Source organism: Parasteatoda tepidariorum, chromosome 4, assembly GCF_982258835.1.
Source record: "Parasteatoda tepidariorum strain Cologne lab strain chromosome 4, Ptep-v5.0, whole genome shotgun sequence".
In the NCBI taxonomy this organism is placed as follows: Eukaryota; Metazoa; Arthropoda; class Arachnida; order Araneae; family Theridiidae; genus Parasteatoda; species Parasteatoda tepidariorum.
The window spans coordinates 36,754,857-36,774,761 of record NC_141758.1 but is presented as its reverse complement, the minus strand read 5'-3'; the positions used below and the strand labels follow the sequence as shown (position 1 = coordinate 36,774,761).

At 27.7% G+C, this 19,905-nt stretch overlaps 1 protein-coding gene across 1 annotated transcript in view; it reads left to right on the top strand.

Annotated features, from left to right (window-relative positions):
• Positions 1-9,736, top strand: part of sd (TEA domain transcription factor 1 homolog scalloped) — a 127,869-nt gene extending 118,133 nt beyond the window's left edge. The window contains exons 10-13 of the mRNA XM_087162143.1: positions 1,442-1,608; positions 4,874-4,955; positions 7,349-7,501; positions 9,326-9,736. Of these exons, the coding sequence (XP_087018269.1) occupies positions 1,442-1,608; positions 4,874-4,955; positions 7,349-7,501; positions 9,326-9,442 (519 nt within the window). The 3' untranslated portion in view covers positions 9,443-9,736. The remainder of the gene's footprint in view (positions 1-1,441; positions 1,609-4,873; positions 4,956-7,348; positions 7,502-9,325) is intronic.
• The last annotated feature ends 10,169 nt before the right edge of the window (positions 9,737-19,905 follow it).

Here is a 19,905-nt window from a genome sequence, read left to right as displayed (position 1 = left end):
CTTCAAAAATTTATTTTCTAATTTTATTGGAGTAAAATGTTAACTTAATCACATTGCTACATTATCACTTTTTTAAAGAAGGTCCACCTATTTTATCTTATAAAAATTAACTTCTCAATTTAATTAGGATACTCTCTCAAGTTATATCACATTGCTTGATTGCACCTTTTTTTCTTCTGAGTTTGCTTTCTGTTTTTATTAAAGTAAGATGAACTAAATCACTTTACTCAGGAACCTGTTTATATATATATATATATATATATATATATATATATATATATATATATATATATATATATATATATATATATATATATATATATATATATATATATATGATAACAGCCGTGGTCGAATGTTCAGGAATGCAGGCAAACAGTTGGATAGAAAATAAAGTTTATTCAAGTCATTTTAAAGAGATAGCAGAGCTTCACATCCTCTATTAAAAACATTTTCAAGCACTGGCGGAGCCCAAATCTTGTTCCGAAATCTGTGTGCTTGAGTTTTTATCATAGGGAAAGTAGCATAAGTTTTTCCCTCTATTGTTTTAGGTCTCAGGGAAAAAGGGAGACATTAATAATTATAATTGGTCTGTTAAAAAATTGAGGGACTTAAGGTCTTTCTCACATTACCATGAAAAGGAGAATTCAAAAGTGTTAGTTAATGCGAAACTTTTAGCCAAAAATAAAATAAAAGACAGTATGTGAACATTAAAGTGTGAGAAAGAGTGTTTAGTTTAGAATAATGACTTTATATATATCAATGCAGTTTCATACACTCATAGTCAAATAAGTTTGTTTATGTAATATAGTAAGTTTTTGATTTGAAATTATGTCTGCTTTAGTTCTTCCATTTTCTCTTATTTTTGACTTATCATTTTGTTCCAGCTAGGATAGATAAAATAGCAAATAGCATTAAAATGGTCAAGGGGTTAAAAATGTAAAATATAGATAAGAGTTGATTATAATATTTGAATTTACCAAGAATACCAATTATTATAGTTTTTCAGTTATTCCTCCAAGCCCTTCACATCTTTTACCAGGATCACAGAAAGCTTTTAAAATTTGAGGACAAGTCAAATCTCAAGAATTTTTTTTTTAATGTCCTTATTTTAATAACTTATAAATGTAGCAGCAGATGAATATAAACGACATAACAAATGATACTATTATTTATGTAAATTCAGCATAAAAACTTTTTTTTCCTTAAGGGGTTTGAATTTACTTCTCTCAAAAATATTTGGATAGGTCTAATTCAGCAGAGATGGCCCCTTTTCCGATGGTACTTAAAAATTTTCTGTTCATTTATTTTTCTTGATCTGTCTTGTGCTCACAAATATTATAATTTTACCCCTTGAGATTTTAAGTTGTTTTTCATATTGTGAGCTATTTTGTATAAGCAATATTTGAAACTAAAGTTGGTTTAATCTATTTTTTCCTAGGCTGTTGCCATTCGGGAAATCTATGATAAATTTCCTGAGAAGAAAGGTGGTCTGAAAGAGCTTTATGACAAAGGTCCACAAAATGCTTTCTTCTTAATTAAATTTTGGGCAGACCTTAATACAAATATTGAAGATGAAGCAGGTGCTTTTTATGGAGTCAGTAGCCAGTAAGTTTTCATTTACCAATTTAATATTGTTTTACTAAAAGTTTTAAAGTTGTAATTTGTGTACATCAAATGTTTTATAGTTGTGTATTCCTTTTAAAAAAATTATGTATTACTTTTCAAATTTTAACTTTTTTTTTCTTTCAAATTTTAAGAAATTTTTGTTCATCAAAATTAAACTATCTTTGGCAATATTTAATTTAGATTTAAGGATTTGTGTGAGAATGGTTTTTGCATAATATTAGTTCTGAATAATAATTAAATATGCATGAAAGTAGCAGTTAGAGTAAAAATAGTTTTTGCATAATATAGTTAAAGTACAATGCTGGAAGCTGTTGTATTGTTTGTCTAAAATAAGAACTCCTCCAGACATTCATCTGGACCTGTGGCGGTGACTATGGTAACGAGGTATGACTATTTCAAGTAGGGGTGCGGGGTCACTGTTTTGGAGTGGTTTCGACTCGGGTCAGCAGGAGAAGGGGAATCTTTTTCTTCGATCTATTGTGTTAGTCCTAGAGTGAAGCTACCCTCTCTAAAATGCACCATTCTTGTTTCCATAGCACCAGGCAGTCGCAGACTTTGTGGCGGGAGGAGTTCTTAGCTTAAACAGACTATAGTACAGAGAACCTCTTATCCGGAAATCAGAAAACCGGAAAAAAAGTTTAATAATTTTTCCCGCCATTTTTTTAAAGAAAAGTTTTTTTCCTCATAAGATTTTAGGATTTTTCTTTCTTTTTTGAAAGATGTTTACCTTACCATCATTTCAGAAATAATCATTAGTGTATTACTTTATCGTTTTTTCTTTTTAAGATTATTTCTAAATATTATTATTTTTTTTTTAGTTGGGTTTGACAATAAAAAAACAGGTTTTTGTAGCGATTCAGAAAACCGGAAAAATCGGTTCCCTACTGTACTATAGAATTCTTGTATGTTTTGTAAACATTATCAAAACTATGTATAAAAATAATCATATATGAGTAATTCAAGCCGGCCAAAAATCAGAATTCTTCAAGGTTGATTCCGGTGTTAGGTAGAGTTGTACACTTTTTCCTACAATCTTCTTGATTGCTGTTGACTGGATTATGAAGAGAGTATCAGAGAATATAAGATGGACCCTTGCTGTTTATCTTTCTGACCTTGATTTTGCAGACAACTTATTCATGCTGACCCACACCCTTCAAGACATGCAGGCAAACATTTTAAATGAAAAAAAAGTGGAGTTTATTCTTAATCAGAATGAAACTACAGTTATAAAAAGGAATCCAAAACAATTAAATGACATATTCTTTAAAAATAACTTAACTGGAAGAAGTAAATAGTTTTACCTATCTTGAAAATATAAGTAACAATAGCGGAGGAACTGATGGAGATGGTACTTAATAGATACAAAGTCCAAAGCAGTTGCATTATTCTCAATAAATTCTAAAAAAGCAAAAAGTGTAACTGATTCAAAAAATTAAAATTTTTCAATACTAATGCTAAATTTGTCCTACTGTATGTGTTAGACATGTGGCGCTGCAATAAAAATAATGTAAAAAACTTATTCATTAACAACAGTTTAAAAAGAATCTTACCAGTTCATAAAAATTTGTAGTGCAGAAATACGTAGAAAGGCAAAACCGAAACCATACTGGAGATTAAAGTCTTAAATGGAAATGGATTGTTCATGCTTTACATAAACCTGAGAAATTTAAAGTAAAACAATGTTTTGATTGGAACCATCAGGGAAATAGGGAAAGAGTTAGATCTAAAAATACTTGGTGAAGGGCGATTATAAAGGAATTGAAAACAGTAGGCAAGACATGGAAAGAGGCAACATATCTAGCCACATATAAAGAGAGAGAGCTAGAAAAGATGCCTTATGCTCTTATTCGGAGTGAAGAATATGTATAATGTAGTTTTGAGTAATACAGTAGGGAACCGATTATCCGGAACGATCAGGACCATCGATGTTCCGGATAACTGATTTTTCCGGTTTTCTGAATCGCTACAAAAAGCCGTTTTTGTATTGTTAAACCCAACAACAACAAAAAAATTTGGAAATAATCTTAAAAAGAAGAAAAAAAGATGAAGTAATACACTAATGATTATTTCCAAAATGATGGTAAGGTAAAAATCTTTCAAAAAAGAAGAAAATACCTAAAATCTTATGAGGAAAAAAAAAAAAATTTTTTTTAAATAGCGGGAAAATTTATCGAATTTCGTTCCGGTTTTTTGGTTTTCCGGTTTTCTGATTTCAGGATAACGGGTTCTGCACTGTAGTTACATTATATAAAAATAGATGAGTAAATCGACCAGTGAATTAAATATCGATCATAGCTTGTTTTCTTACTTTTTTTAAAATCTGTTATTTTGGTGGATGACAGTATCAAGATATTTGTCATAAAATACAAAAGATATAAAAAAGAGGAATTTTTTAAAGTATTGTTTTAAGGTTTTGGAAGCTCTATTAACAAGCAGTAACTGAATTAACAGCTCCTCCCATTGAATAAACAGAAAATTTACCTGTTAATGGACAGGTAATTTGATATTTCGAAAGACGCTGCAACCGGTTGGGAGATGGCCTGAAGGTCAGACGATCGGAAGGTAGCCGGCACGCTCCTCGTGGGTGTCGTCTGTGTCCGACGATGACTCGTGGTGTCGCTAAGCCCTCTAGGGCTTCCCTGCCTCCTCTTTCAGAAGCGGACAAGTCTTTTTAGTGACTTATAAGTTATATAAATACCTGAAAGCAAAATTTCTCCTTTAATTGAGACATATAATGCTTATTATTTTTAAAACTTTTGACTAGGTCAAATTTTACATGTACAGTGCGCCAAAAAAAACTGGACCACCACGAATAGCTTTTGATCTAATGATCGGATCTTCACGTTCTGAACTCAATCTTAATAGATCAAGGAATTGATCTAAGAAATTTGCTAATTAATAAAGGCAGTCGATATTTTAGGTTACAAAAGCAGTCACAAAAAGCGTACTTTATCTGAATAAGCGTACCTTTTTTCGACGGATTTGTAATATAGGGGTAGCCGCAAAGTTTGGACCTCTTAATGTTAATTTTACTTTTTGCATATTTTGTTATATCTCACAAACTTTTTAAGCAAATTCAAAAAATTTTGCACACAATTATAAAATTACTTTATCAAAAGATAATTCCATGCAAAAAACATCTTTTAGTAAATATTTACTATTTTTTTCTAATATCAGATTTTTTAGTTGATAGTAAGATGATTTTATGAAATTGTTTTCTTAAAAACACTAATTCTTCTTCTAGGTATGAAAGTAATGATAACATGACTATCACCTGCAGTACTAAAGTTTGCTCATTTGGGAAAAATGTAGTGGAGAAAGTTGAAGTAATTATTCTTTAAAATAGCATTTCAAGTTTTCTTGTGTTTGTTGCTTGGAGAGTTTGAATTTTTTTTCCATAAGAAACCTAATTCGTCCAGGAAATTGAAAAAGCAACAAAATTGAAGAAACTTAAAATGACCAATATATTATATAACATTAATGATTATAAGAAAAGCTTAAATTTAATATAATACCTGGAAACTAACGGTTTTTAGCATCAAATTTTTAAAAAAATACTATTTTCCAATAGTTTATTTTCGTCTTATGCAGTTTTGTTTTGCTATTTATGCATATTTTAATTTCTTGAGAAATTCACTCAATTTATTTTTCTTTGAAATTGTTGCTTTTTAATTTTCACTGAAAATTAGATATTTAATAAATTAATGTATCATTTTTAATTAATGAAAATTAATTATAACAGGGGTCGCATTCCCCCTAAAATTCATAAAATTCCTAAAAGTATGTGCAAACCCTAAAATTCCTAAAAATCTGATAAAATTTTGTTGGTGTTCCTAAAAAATTAGAGTTATAGGCTAAATATAAATAAAAAAGCAATAATCTAAAATATAAGAATTTAACTACATTAATTAAAACTGTTTTAATTTTGCCACATGGGAATTCTGATCCTGAGAGAGGTTTTTCGATAAATAAAGCAATGCTTAATGTGAGTCACCATGAGAATATTATTATGTCTCTTAGACTAATCAAAGATACCATTCGAAATTATGGAGGAGTGTTGAAGATCACCACAACACTATTGAGGGCAGTAAAAGAATCTCACAAATCATATCAAGAATATTTTGGAAAAATGATCATGATTAATTTGTTTTTCTCTAACTTCTAATATAAATCGCTGATTTGAAATCTAATAATATCACACAATAGTTTTTCTTAATAAAGTAAGGTAAAGGGTAACAATAAAGTTTTGATTAAGAAGGTAAAAATTAAATAAAAATCCAAGTTGGTGTTAATTTATTTTTTCTCTTGATTTATTCTCACTTTTGCCTGTTCGAATTATGCACTTAATTTCTGATAGGTAATATGTAAAGTTGAAATTTCATTTTTACACTTTAGAGATTTCATTCTTGACTTAATAAATTTCAGAGCTTTATTTTATGGCTTGCAATTATTTATGATATGTGTGGATGAATTGTAATAATCTTCTGTTATGTAATAAACTACCGTGTGACCTTTTTTTATCCTAGCAAAATCATATATTACCCTTAAAATTTACCTAAAATTTTTTTAAAAAAGTTCCTAAAATTACCCTAAATTTTTAAAAAACTTTGCTGCTACCCCTGTTATAATTTTAATTAATGTTTGAAAATTAATATTTTAAACTAGATTACTATTGTAAACTGATTAAAACATTTCTTTAATGTTGGATATTTATTTTTGAAAAGGAGTTTCTTCCACTTGGGTTGCTAAGAAACATATTTCTTTTAGTCGGTTTTTTTCCACCATGGAATAAGCTTTGCCATTGCTGGTTGCTTGTAATATTTGTAATTATGAGGTAATAAAAAAGAATTATTACAAACACAAGCATACTGTGGCATAACAAAATACAAACTTTTTGCTGTTCTTTTGCTTCTTTACATAGACATTGATACCTCGCTCATGATACAAAATCAATTTCAAGAAGCTATCTTCATAAAAATAGATCCTTAATTGAGTAAAATATTCGATCAATAATATTGTGTTTATCCTTACTATAACAGGAGATCTATTCGACGCATTTCCTTAAACCCTATTAACTTTGAGGGTGTGTACAATGAATGAAGTTAAAAAACTTCTGTAACTAATAAAGAAACTTTATATTATTTATTATTTTATCTTCTAAGAGGTTACAATTTTAAAATCTAAGCAAACCAAAATTGATAAATTTATTTGTTATTAATTCTAATGCTCTAAAAATTTCAATTTTTTTTTTTTAATATATAGATTATAAATACTTAGGTGCAAGTGTTTGTGTTTTTAAGTTCTTGTATCTAGAAATTATTTAGGAACAAATTAAGATTGATTTGTTTCTGACTAATATTACCATGTTGAGTAGATAAGATATGTGCAATGATTTATACAACAAAAAATTCTGTAAGACACAAAGCCTTGTTTTTATTGTAAAGCCTTGTTTGCATTAAGATATGCTGTATTTTGTTGCTTAACAAATGGATTAAAATACATATCTATTTTTCTGAAAATGAGGGTTTATAACGCATTTTATTTATGTTCTTTATTCTTAAATAACATTCTTGTAGTCGATTATACTATTTTATGTTTGGTGATCACAAAATGTTCTAGGTTTACATTGTTGCTTGAATAGTTTCTAGTTATTTTTAGTTTTTTAACTTTCATTAAAAAGAATATTTTTAAGAGTTAACATCTTTTATTTTTTGTCCAGACGGAGTATGCAAGATTTGAAAATGGAAGGTTTGTGTACAGGATTCATCGATCTCCCATGTGTGAATATATGATAAACTTCATCCACAAGTTAAAACATTTGCCAGAAAAATATATGATGAATAGTGTGTTAGAAAACTTTACAATTTTACAGGTGAGAATATTAATATTTAAATTAGTTTATTTTTTCTACTTTATTGGAATAATGATAAAAAAGTATGAATAAAAACAAAAGTTGCAGTGGAATAAAATACTGTGACTATATACACTTATGGAAATAGTTTTTGATGAATAGCCAAATGAATAAATTTTTTATCTTATTGTTGTTCTTTTTATTACTGATAGCTAGTTTAGGAAGTTCACAAATTTTATTTGTATTGGGAGTACAAATTAGTTCGGTTTGTTTTTAAAATTTTTTTGTGTGGTCAAAAATGCATTTATTTCCCTACAAAATGAATGCACAGATTAATCAAAGTAATGTCCATCGCTGGCTACTACTTTTTCCCACTTCTTAGGCAATTTTCGAATTCCGTCTCGAAAAAATGTCTCTTCTTTTGTGGCGATCCAAATTAGTAGCCAATTTTCATTTTCTGCAAACGAAATGAACTGGTGACCTGCCAAATTGTGCTGCATCCGTCGGATCAACCAGTAATCAGAAGAAGCTATGTCCAGCGAATACGACGGGCCCGGTAAAATATCCCACTCGAGCGTTTCCAAATAATTTTTTGCGATATGAGGCGGAGCATTATCATGCAGAAGAATAACTTTGTCATGTTTTTGCTCATATTCCGGCCGTTTTTCTTGTACTGCACAGCTCAAATGAATCAATTGTAGCCTATAACGACCGTCTGTAATTGAATCGCCAAGTTGTAGCAGCCCATAGTGTACAACACCATTCACCATTCTTGAAACTTCGAAATCATTCCCTACATGATTTATCAGTTGGAGCATTGTCACCATAAACTTCTACAAGTATTTGATGCACTTCAGCTGCACTTTTCTTGCAATTAAAGCAGAAACATAAAACCTCCCGCAAATGGTGCTTCGTTACCACAAAACTTGACATACTCAACAAAGTAAAAAACAGGGTTTTTATATGAAACTCAAACCGATATAAACTGAATATTATTAACAGATGTCTAACCTCTCTAAAACCACCAAAACCAGCTGTCACTATGAAACATTTGTGGCGTAACTACCACTATGAAAATTAAACATCAATTCACTGGTATAAGACATGCTAACTTGATTCAATCACAAGGTACCTTTTGATAGATAAAGGTTGGCATCCGGACGTGATTTGAACATGCAGTAACGTTCACTTCAATCTGGTAACGCCAACTTCGTTGGATGATCCACATTGAACAGTTGACTTGCTACTTGTGACTGCGACATAATCAATCTCCTTACGCTGTTGCTGCTCAGTTTCAATCATACACACCGTACAATGTATACACTCGACTGCTAAAGACAACAGAGAAACGAACACAACCGTGAAGTTAATACACCTCTCACTTTCAGCACTAAAAAAAAGAAAGCGGTGACTCTCTCTTTCGGTCTTTCATAAGTACAGCAACTAGTGAGATCTGTTCATTAATTTCTATCCCTGATAAAATTCTGGTGGGGGAGTATTGTGGCGTAACTACCACTACGAAATTTAAACATCAATTCACTGGTATATAAGACATGCTAACTTGATTCAATCACGAGGTACCTTTTGATAGATGAAGGTTGGCATTGTCGATAACTCCGCCCCCACATTGGTGACCCGGGCGTGATCATAACAGCCAGAGCCATCTTCTGAAAACGGACCGAACTGATTCCCAATAATTAAAATTACAATAGTTGATTTACTTGATTGTTGTTGATTAAGCTAATCCTGAAATGTTTATATATGAAATTACTTTATCAAAATCATATGCTCAGCAGCATTTGTCTTCTATGTAATATTGTAATTTTTGCCATTTCTATTATACAGGTAGTGACAAACAGAGATACTCAAGAGACACTGTTGTGTATAGCATATGTTTTTGAAGTTTCAACGAGTGAGCATGGAGCCCAGCATCATATCTATCGACTCATCAAAGACATTTAATTTCGTCCACAAAAATAATCATTGTCGAACATCACTTCGAGTGCCTCTCTTTGAAACGGTTCATTGCCTTGTAAATAATCATCAATCTCAATGACTTCTGAAAGTGATTATTTAAATCACTTGTTATCAACATAGTGACTTATTTTTACATGTTTAGAAGCAGCATCTATATGTTTTTAATTGTAAAAAAAAATATTAAAAAAAATACAAATTTTTTCATTCCTCATCACAAGCATCGAGCAGCCACGCTTTTAACTGCTCAGAATAAAAGACATTCACATTTTTGGACGAACACCATTGTACATATTTTTGTATTAGATTTTTTTATTATTATTTTTTTTTTCTGTTCAAGTTTTAGCTGTATCTTTCAACTGTTGATTTTATGCTCTAAAAAAAGAATTGTCCACAAAAAGTTTCTTGGCAGCTAAAATAGTACATTTTTAATGTTTTAAAACTGGTCTGGTTAAGGCAAAATTCATTTTATAGAAATTTGATCAAAATGCCAGGATCAAAAAAATTGAGTGAAATTTGTTGTAATATATACCATGCAGTAAATTAATGAAGGGAATTTTAATATAGTGTGATTCGCCTTTAGTATTAAAATTTGTTTCTAGTTGTAAGTTGAATGTATCAGTATTTTTAATTCAAGAGTTTTATTTAGTAAAAATAAAATTCTCATACATTGGATGACTTATAAAACACTTATACTGCCTAATATATTCAACTTTTAACCTCTTTTGTTTAATTTTCTATAAAGCTTTTAGTGATTTTGCTGAAGAATAATGGACCAAAGATTTATTATAAAATATTGAAGCAATATTTGAATTTTATAATTTTAATAATAATTCATTACACTGATGTTCATCTAAAAAATTTAGTCAAATAATTTAAAGTTATTATTTAAAAAAAAAAAAATGAAGTTACTGGAATTTTAAAAATTGAGCCTGTAAAGCAATTATTTTATTTAAAAAAAATTGTTATTGAATTTTTTTTCTTCAATTTTTTATTGTTGCTGTATAGTAAAAATCTGTTATTTATTATATTCAATCCCATTTTTTTCATTTGATGTAAAAAGATCTCAGTTTGTTGTTTCGTTTAAATGTCAGAATGAATGAAAGTCATAAGTAAACAAACTTTAAAATCTTAAGTGTTTTCTCATTTAAAATGATTTCAATGCGAAATAGCAATTACATTATATATAATTTCATACAAATTGTTTAAATGACATTAAAAAATATTTTAGATTTAAAAATTATCTTCTATGCTTTAAGTTTATAAGGCATTAAAAATTTTAAAATTATTATCAATTATTAAAATTTTAGAATATATATTTAAAAATGTAAATATTTTAGAGAATCTAAAACAAGTTTTAATGCTTTTATTTATAATAATTTGCTAGGCATTAAAATTTTTATATTGATTTTCATTTTATATTTTTTATGTGTTGGTAAAAAATTTTAAATATTGTAACTCTAAGAAATATCTTGGATGCTTTTATTTTTAAAACATTTACAAAGGCATTAAAATTCTAATTCATTTATTTTATCTTATAATAAAAAATCTAGAATTTATGATGTTCACATATTTAAAAATGATTTAAAGCATTTAAATTTTTAGAAATTAAATTACTTTAAACAAAAAAAAAAAGTTGTTTTGCTTCTATTAAAACAAAATAGAATTTTAAAGAATCAAAATTTTTGTTAGTAATTCTTTTGGAGATGCTGACTGATCCAGTTTTTTCCTAATTTTCAATCTTTATTTGCCTCATTTAAAAAGAAAAAAAAGTTTTGATTAAATTTTTTTATTATTTTTCTTTTTTTTATATTTATGATGCAAAGCTGTGGAGCGGATAGTTGAAATGATCAACTCCAAACTTTTCTCAGAGTTTGACTGGGACTTGTGCTACTTAAAATACCCAGAAAATAATCTAAATTAGTACTAAGTTAATTTTAAACTATACAAGGTGTCCCATGATTATTGGGATAATTTTTAAGGGGAGGTTGGGTGCATCACAAGGATTCAGAATTGGGACAAGAATCTATCTCAAAGAAATTCTTTTCTTTATTGAGTGATTAGAATTAAAGTATTTGTAATAAAATTATATTCTCACATTTTCGTTACTTTAATTTTATAAATAATTTAATAAATTGATTTAGAGATAATTTATAATACAAATAATTGTCATAATATTCGTTTGAGGAGAATTTTTGTTCATACATTTGCAGGGTGTGTAGCATTTTTAAAAAGTACTTAAAGGTTCTTATTTTTTTACTTACATTTTTTAAAAACCCTTTATAGTGCTTTTTTTATTTGGGGTTTGTAAAAAGTGCTTAATTTTCTATCTTTTCAAAGAGATTTTTTCTTTGCCGTGCCGATTGTTGCCCAATTTTCTCTGCAATATTTCTCAGAAACTAGTTATTTCATCATGATTATGTGAAGTTAGTGAAAATGTTTTTGAATTTTATTGATTTTATGTTCATAAATTAGGAACTTTAAACGACAGAAACAAATAATTTTTATTATTGCACAGATCCTAATTATAATTTTTTTTTTTTTGGAAAGTGATTAAAAATATTTTTTTGGTGCTTAAAAAAGTACTGGGGTGCTTATTTTTTGATGAAAAATCTGGCTACGCACCCTGATTTGTAATTTTATATATATATATATATATTTGTCTAATATTGTCAAAAACTTCTTTTCTTTGTACGGCCTTACCCTTAACTTTTAAATTTATGAGAGTTAACTTAAAATGTTTCTGATTTTAACTTCTGCAAAATTATCTTTTAACTCCACATCCCTGGTATGAGCTAATTGCTTTTTTAATGGAAAGTAAGTTTACTGAATATCAATAAGCTTTAATTGTTTACATAACTACAGTAGTACTTATTTTATTGCTTAGAGAGTTGTAGTGAGTATCAAATATTTCATTGCATTTACAGAATTTCATCTCCACTACAAAAAGAAAAAAGAACTCTTGAAGTGTTTCCGTATTTTTTGGCATCTCTATTTTATCTCAAAATTTAACCTTTTTGTTTATTTTGTATCATTTGACTTTCATATTCTGGTACAATATTATTCCCCTTTGAAAAAGTAATTTGTTTTTAAATATTGTATTCCAAAGACTGTATAAAATTTAATGTATACATAAGTTTCCTTTTAAAGTTAATATAAGATTAGGTGTACAAATTGTGTGGCATATTTTGATGGGCAAACTGTATATTTAAGTGAAGTGCCTTCAAAAATATTTTAATAGTTTTTCAATAGTAAAATTAATTTACTTAATTACTGTATTATGATATTATAATAACTGTTTTTTGCCAAATATATACTTCCTGAATAAAAATGGAGTACAATTCATTTAAACTTTTTATAAATTTGTAATTTATCTGAAATCCAATGTATTTTTTGCTACATATTTTCAAGATTTCAAATTCTGTAATTTATGAAATATTTCTAATAATTTTTTATTGATTGTTAAATTAACTTTCATTTAAAGAAAATGTGTAACATGTCAAAGACATATTATCATTCCGAATTTGGAAAGAATATTTCTTTATTTTGTATTATCAGATTCATTAACTGAGCAAAAGATCTGGGTATAATTTGTTTTTCAGATGTTTTGTGTCCCTGAAAATAACATATTTTGTTTGTTCAAAAATAAATCTTATTGAGTACCTGAAATAACATAGAATATTTTTTTTCTTTTTTGTTCAAACATAGATTTTTTTTTTGTATCCCTAAACATTGTTTAGATATTTGACGATAAATTGTAGAGCAAGTTCATTTAATTTGAGAAAAATTAGTTATCAAGTATGTTGAACCAAGCTATTTACAAAACATGTTTATCTGTTGAAACTCATCTTATTAAAATGCTTGATAGAAAACTTAGCATGTGCTTTAACATAGAAAATTGTGTGTTTCCGAGATATCAAGATTTGTTTAAGTTTTTCCACTAAGCACCAATCAAAATTAAATTTAAAATATATAGTTTTGATTCGTTATTAAATTGCAAGAAATATAAGTTATCAAATTACAAGTTAATTAAATTGAATGAACAGGAAGGAACAGGATGTTTTTCCTTTTGATATTTATTACCTGAGAAAAATACCAGCTCAAACAAAAGATTTTTTCAACCAAAACGAACACAAATTTTGCCAAATTTAAAACTAATTATTCTTCTATAATAATTCAAACAAATCATAAGAATGTCCGAATTTTTTTTTTTTACCAGATAACATAAACTAGCACAAATTAATTCTATTAAATTTAAAATTTAATTCTATCCTATTAAGATAAGATCTTTTTTTTTTAAATAATTTTTTCTGTTAAAATAATGAGTATAATTACATTGGTTTTTCTTACAATAGAACACAATATACTCATCACATGACTAATATTTATTGTTGAATGTGATAATAAATTTGGTTGAAAAATTCTAATGTATTGAATCTGGTAAAAAAGTTTTACAAATATTTACAACTTTAAAATTTGGTAACCGTATTCAATAGAGCGTTTTTCCTAATGAATATTATTAATAGTTATTTAATAATTAAGAAATAGCTTTTATATGATCTTTCATAGCCATGGGTGCCACTCTTAAGTCCTGGAGACTGAAAAATCAGTAGACTAAATTTAATCAATTGATCTCTTTTCCATTAGGTTTTATTTAATTAATCTTTTTTTTTTTTTTTTTGCTATAAGAAAATAAATGTGAAATTTTTTTTTTGATAAAATAATACATTTCTAGTTGATTATGATATAGGAGCCATTATCATGAAAAATTACATTTTGAAGTTGATGAGCTATAAATTTCAAAAAATTCTGGTAAACAATGCTGGACTTTAGGTCTTAAAATTCTTTTAAACTGGCACCCATGTTCATAGCATGGAGGAAGAAAAGTTCTATTATTTGTCCCTGTGTACCATTTGTACTAGATTGCAATTATAAATAATTTAAAAAGTTGTTTTAATATTTAATATAGCACTTTTCATTTTTTTTTGCTATAAAAAATACATTCTTAATAATAATATCTAATAATAAATTCTTTAAATAATTTTTTATCTATAAAAAAGTTTTTGCAAAGAATTGCTCCAAATTGTGCAATAAAATAAAAACAAAAATGTAGAAAAATTCAAAAAAACTTTAAAAAAAATTTTTTTAACATACTAGTTTTCTTGTGTGTAAAAATGAGAAAATTGATTTGCCAAATCTAATTCAAAATATTTTTCACAAATTAGTTAAAATCTGCTGCAACAAAATGTAATTTAATTAGTCTTTGCAAAGACAGGTATCCTCAAATCTACTTTAAAACAGACATTTTCTGTTAAATAGCTCCAAATTTGTTTTTAAAAAAACTTCTTGTTTATTTAATTTTTGAGAAAAATAAAGAAATTGGAATGATAAGTTAGAATTTTGTTTTTGACAAAAATTTAAACTTTACGGAATCAATGGCATTTCATAATTTCTCATGATCAAGTGTCTGAATTTTATATTTTCATAATAATTTTTTATGAAAGAAAAATGAATAAAATATGTGAATAAGCAGTAATAAAATGAATGTGATTGATTAGTAGTGACATTTTAAACTCATCTCTTTAAAATAAATTTTCCAAATTTATTTTTTTAGGAAGTGACAATTATGTTAAGTTTTTTGATGTTTTTTTAGTAAGTATTTGTGTATATTTCTTTTAATATTTTGTTAAGTTAATCATTTTCTGTTAATGTAAAAATTGTATCGGAATGTTTACTTTTAAAATTTGTTTAATATGATTCCCTGTAAAATAAATTTATAAGTGAAATACAAAAATATTTGAAGAAAATCTAAAATATTATTTCTATGTTAGGTAATTTAAAATACACCAATGATTTGGTTTTTTGTGATTTTATGTTCAAGCTTTGACAGCTACTGAATTATTTATTTCGAAATTGGTTATGCTTGTATCTGCTGACTTTAATATGTACAACTTATGAAAAAGTGAACAATTTTGAAAGAGAAGTTTAAAATACCTCCAAATAAATAAACTTGTATTTATGATAGGTGAGTCTTCATTTTGTATTTACTAGTTCTCATAAATAAATATATACAGTAAAAGTCCTTTATAATGACAATTTCCAATAGCAAACGGAATTGATATTTTACTAATCAATAAATCATAGAAACTGTAACACATAAAACAATAAATATGAAAATAATTTCTCAAAAAAAAATTTTATGCCAACCAAAACAATCAATTCACTGAAAATAAAAATTTCTTAAGAAAAAGAAAAATTCAACAATAAATAAGTTTCCGAAATATAAAATTTAACATATCTGTTAAACAATGAAAATAAGATAAATGCAGAAAAAATAATTATTTCAATTGAAACATCAAGTATGAGAAAAAATGTTTTTTTAAAATTATAATCATAATCTATTATTTTTATTTATTTACATGAGTGCTTTTTTTTATTAATCAATAAAATTTAAAAAAATAAATGTTTTATGAGTTTTGCAAAAAAAAAAAAAAAAAAAGAATGCCACAAAGGATACGTGAAGAAAGTTTGAATTAGTCCAAGAAGATATTTTGAAAACCGCAACATCACAGATATGAAAGTTAATAAATAAAAAATTAGCTTCTTCTTTAAGAGGAATCGAATTTCTCCTTGAATGAGGCATGGTGAGAACAAATCATTGACGATACAATTCAGAGCACCACAGGGATAGGCATATCTAAGCTTTCCAAAAGTCACTTGTAAAGGAAAGGTATGGGATTTCAAATCGAAAACTTTTTAATGTCTATCAGGAGTCCGATGCAGTTTTTCGTTTTAAACCAAGGAGGGTATTGAAGCTCTGCTCTCTCGCAGCATTCATCGCCTTCAGAACGTGGACATAACATGCAGCATACACAAATGGAAAGTTGATCGTTAAATGAAGTTCCACGTAGGTACCATTTATATAAACGAAAAGTTTGATGATTGAAGAATTTATTTTTTGTTAAAGATACTGGATGAATTACGAGTTGAAGAAGAATTTGACTGATAAATTTCCAATTGTCCATTTGAATGAGATAATCCATATTTTTGATGAACCTTCTTTCGATTGATTTAATTTCAAATGAGATATTACATATCTTTGATGTACCCCCTTCCCTACCGTTTTATCCTGACGACTTATAAAGTCGTTGCCGAGTGGAAGGATTAAAACAAGTCTTAGGCAGGGAAGGAGGGTACAAAATTTATTTATTAATTATTAGACAGAGAACGTTTATCAAAGTGGTCACGAAATGTGCTCCTCAATAGAAGCTAGGGAAAATCTTGCAAAGTAAATCCATAAAATGTTTCATTTTAGGGAATAAGGGAAAACTTAGTAATTGTAATTGGTTTATTAAATAGGTCGCGCGATTCCCGCAAATGGGAAAATGTCTTACTTTTAATTAATGCATATTTGAGCCAAAAATAGATTTAAGGACAGGATGTTAATTTAAAAGTGTAAGAAAGCGTTTCGTTTTGAATAATGAATTAAGAAAAGGATTTACGGAAAAGGAATAATATAAAAAGATTAATTAAAGTTTTTTATGTTACTTATATATTCTTTTGACCAAAACATGATAAATCTGGTACATAATATAGAGTTATATGAGGTTGAATATTTTGCGAATTTTCTATACTTGTTCATCTCATTTTGTTCAAAAATAAACGACTCATAATCTTTTTGTAGTTGTGGCATCCATTAATAACAGTCAGAGGCGCAGCAAAGTTAGTTATTTTTGAGAGGGGGAGAAGAATTTGACCGAATCATATCAAACAATCATTCTTTTTTATTTAATAAATTTGATTTAAAATGTTCTTGTTCATCATAAATACCTTATTAATTTAAACATAAAAAATTCATCTGATAATCATTGATGTAGTATTCAGGGATGAGATTTTCCCGCTTTTTAGCGGATTTCCGCTTTTTTTCACTTTTGTCTCTCGAATTTCTGCCTTTCTTATCAAAAACTCCGATTCTCTTAAAATTTCGCTTTTTTTAAAAAATAAATATTCCGCTTTTTCTGAAAATTCAGCCACTGAAATATAATAATTATTTTTATTTCCGATTTTCAAAGGTAAACAGAAAATTCAAACTACAAAGCTACCAACCCTTTCCGCATTTTTACTTATTTTAGCTATTTTCTCCGCTTTTACGCACAGATGATAAGATTTTCCGCATTTTTACCCGGCAGACAGACAGCTCGTATTTTCGTAATTCAAAGGACGCTGCTTCAGACAAGTCTTTTAGAAGTCGCAAGCCTGGAATTTGCTAATATCTCGATTCTTATTCACGCGATTTTAATATCAAGCATAGCTTTTCGTATTTACGTGATTTAAAAGTTGCATGTTGCGATTCTTATTTACGAGATTCAAAATCCGATATCGTGATTTGTATTTACGCCTTTTTAAAAACCTATGTAGCGATTCGTATTCTCAAGAGTTTAAAATCCAATGTCGTGATTCGCTCATGCGGTTATAATATCAAACATCGATTTTCGTCTTATACCAGGGGTCTGTTTAGAAGAAATTTGGGTCCGTTAACGGACCCTTCACAAAATATCTTTTCATAAAAACGGACCCTTCACAAAATATTTTAACTTAAAAACGGACCCTTCACAAAATGATTTTTCTTTTAATCGGACCCTTCACAAATTTTTTTATCTTCATTATTGTTTTGTTAATCGAATAAACCCTTCCCAGGAGGGGGGAAAAGAAAGACAGACGTAAATGAACTAAGTTTTGTCTTCGGCAGACGATTCTTCCATTATTCGTTCGAAATTAATATTTTGCGTTCAGCAGTATAGGCTAAATACCAAATATTTGTATGTTACATCTCTAATTTAGAAGGAGCAATTGTTGTTTCTTTTTTAAAATTTAATTTTTTTTAATTACAATTTTACAGTGTTGAGCATATCTTGTATGTCTATACAATTTAAAAACTCCTTGAAAAAAAATTTTTTTTTTTGCAATAACGGACCCTATTTGCACACATTCATAAAAGCGGACCCTGGTTGAAAGAATGTGTGTAATTTTTTCACAATTTCACGAAAAACGGACCTTTCACAAAATGTCTGGACAGACCCCTGTATACGTTCTTTAAAAATAAGGCATTGGGATTTGCATTCAAAATTATGCCTCATAATTCTTATTTATGCAATTTAAAATTTACGCATCATGATTCGTATTTACGCGATCTAAAAATTATGAATCGTGATTTGTATTTACGCGATTAAAAAATTTTATATTGCAGTTTGTATTTTGTCATTTTCAAAATCGTATATCTAGTTTCATACTCACGTGATTTCAAAATCCATAATCGTGATTCATATTCACGCTATTTTAAAACCCAGGATTGCAATTTGCATTCGCGCAATTTTAAGCTCAACTATTGCGATTCTTGTAAGAAGTAAATTTTTTCTTGATTTAGTTACTCTAAAGGTGACTGTTTTTCTATCGACGATTATTAGTATATGTAGGTGTTACAACATCAGCGAAACTGGAATAGAATATATTTAAAACTTTTACTCTGGGCTTGCAAAGAAGAAAAAGTAGGATTTGTTACAAGATGTTTGAAGATGGGCTAACGACTAAATATAGCAAACATAAAATTTATAGCACTTAAAAAAAGATAAATTTTTTTTTTTGGAAAAAGAGTTAATTAACTCAGCATCAAAATTTAAAAAATAATGTTGCTGTTATTTATGCTATAAAATGCAAAGTTCTTATCAAATGAAAAATAATTATCTAAACAGTTGCCGATTATCATGTAATTTTTCAAACTAAAATGGCAATTTTTGTATGTTAAGGAGTTACTATATATTTCTACTTCACAGTTATTGATATGTTTCACAGGGCTCTAGTTAGATCAGATTATAATTTAAACATAGTGATTGTAAAAGTTGATTTTCTTTTCAAAATAATTTTAAAAGTCATGTTACTGATATATTTGCCTTAAATCATGTAACAGTATTTATTAACAGAAATGGAATGTTAATGTATGCTTAATTTGCTAAACCAGACAGTTTCTCAAGTAATAATTGTCTCTTATGTGAACTGAAGAAAAATATATAATTTCTAGCTTTATTTTTTCAATTGGTAATTTTTCTTTTTACTAAATGTTAAGTATTGATGTAATCATTTATATAATAGTAATAAATTAATACACAATTTTATGTCAACACATGGTTATTTATTATCTTAAACTGTCTGGAATTTATTGTTAACCGATTGCGCGTACGTAAAATTTACTTGCTTGGAAATTCAGCTTTTTTGCCTTTTGGCCAATCTCATCCCTGAGTATTAAGTGTTGATGAAATTTAAGAAATTTCTGCTTACAGTTGATGAAATTTTTATTTCACTACCACTAGAAAAAACCTAAAACAGTGTCATTAAAGAAATAATTATCTAATCTAATATCGCAAAACAAGCGATACAAATCTATAATAAAATCAATT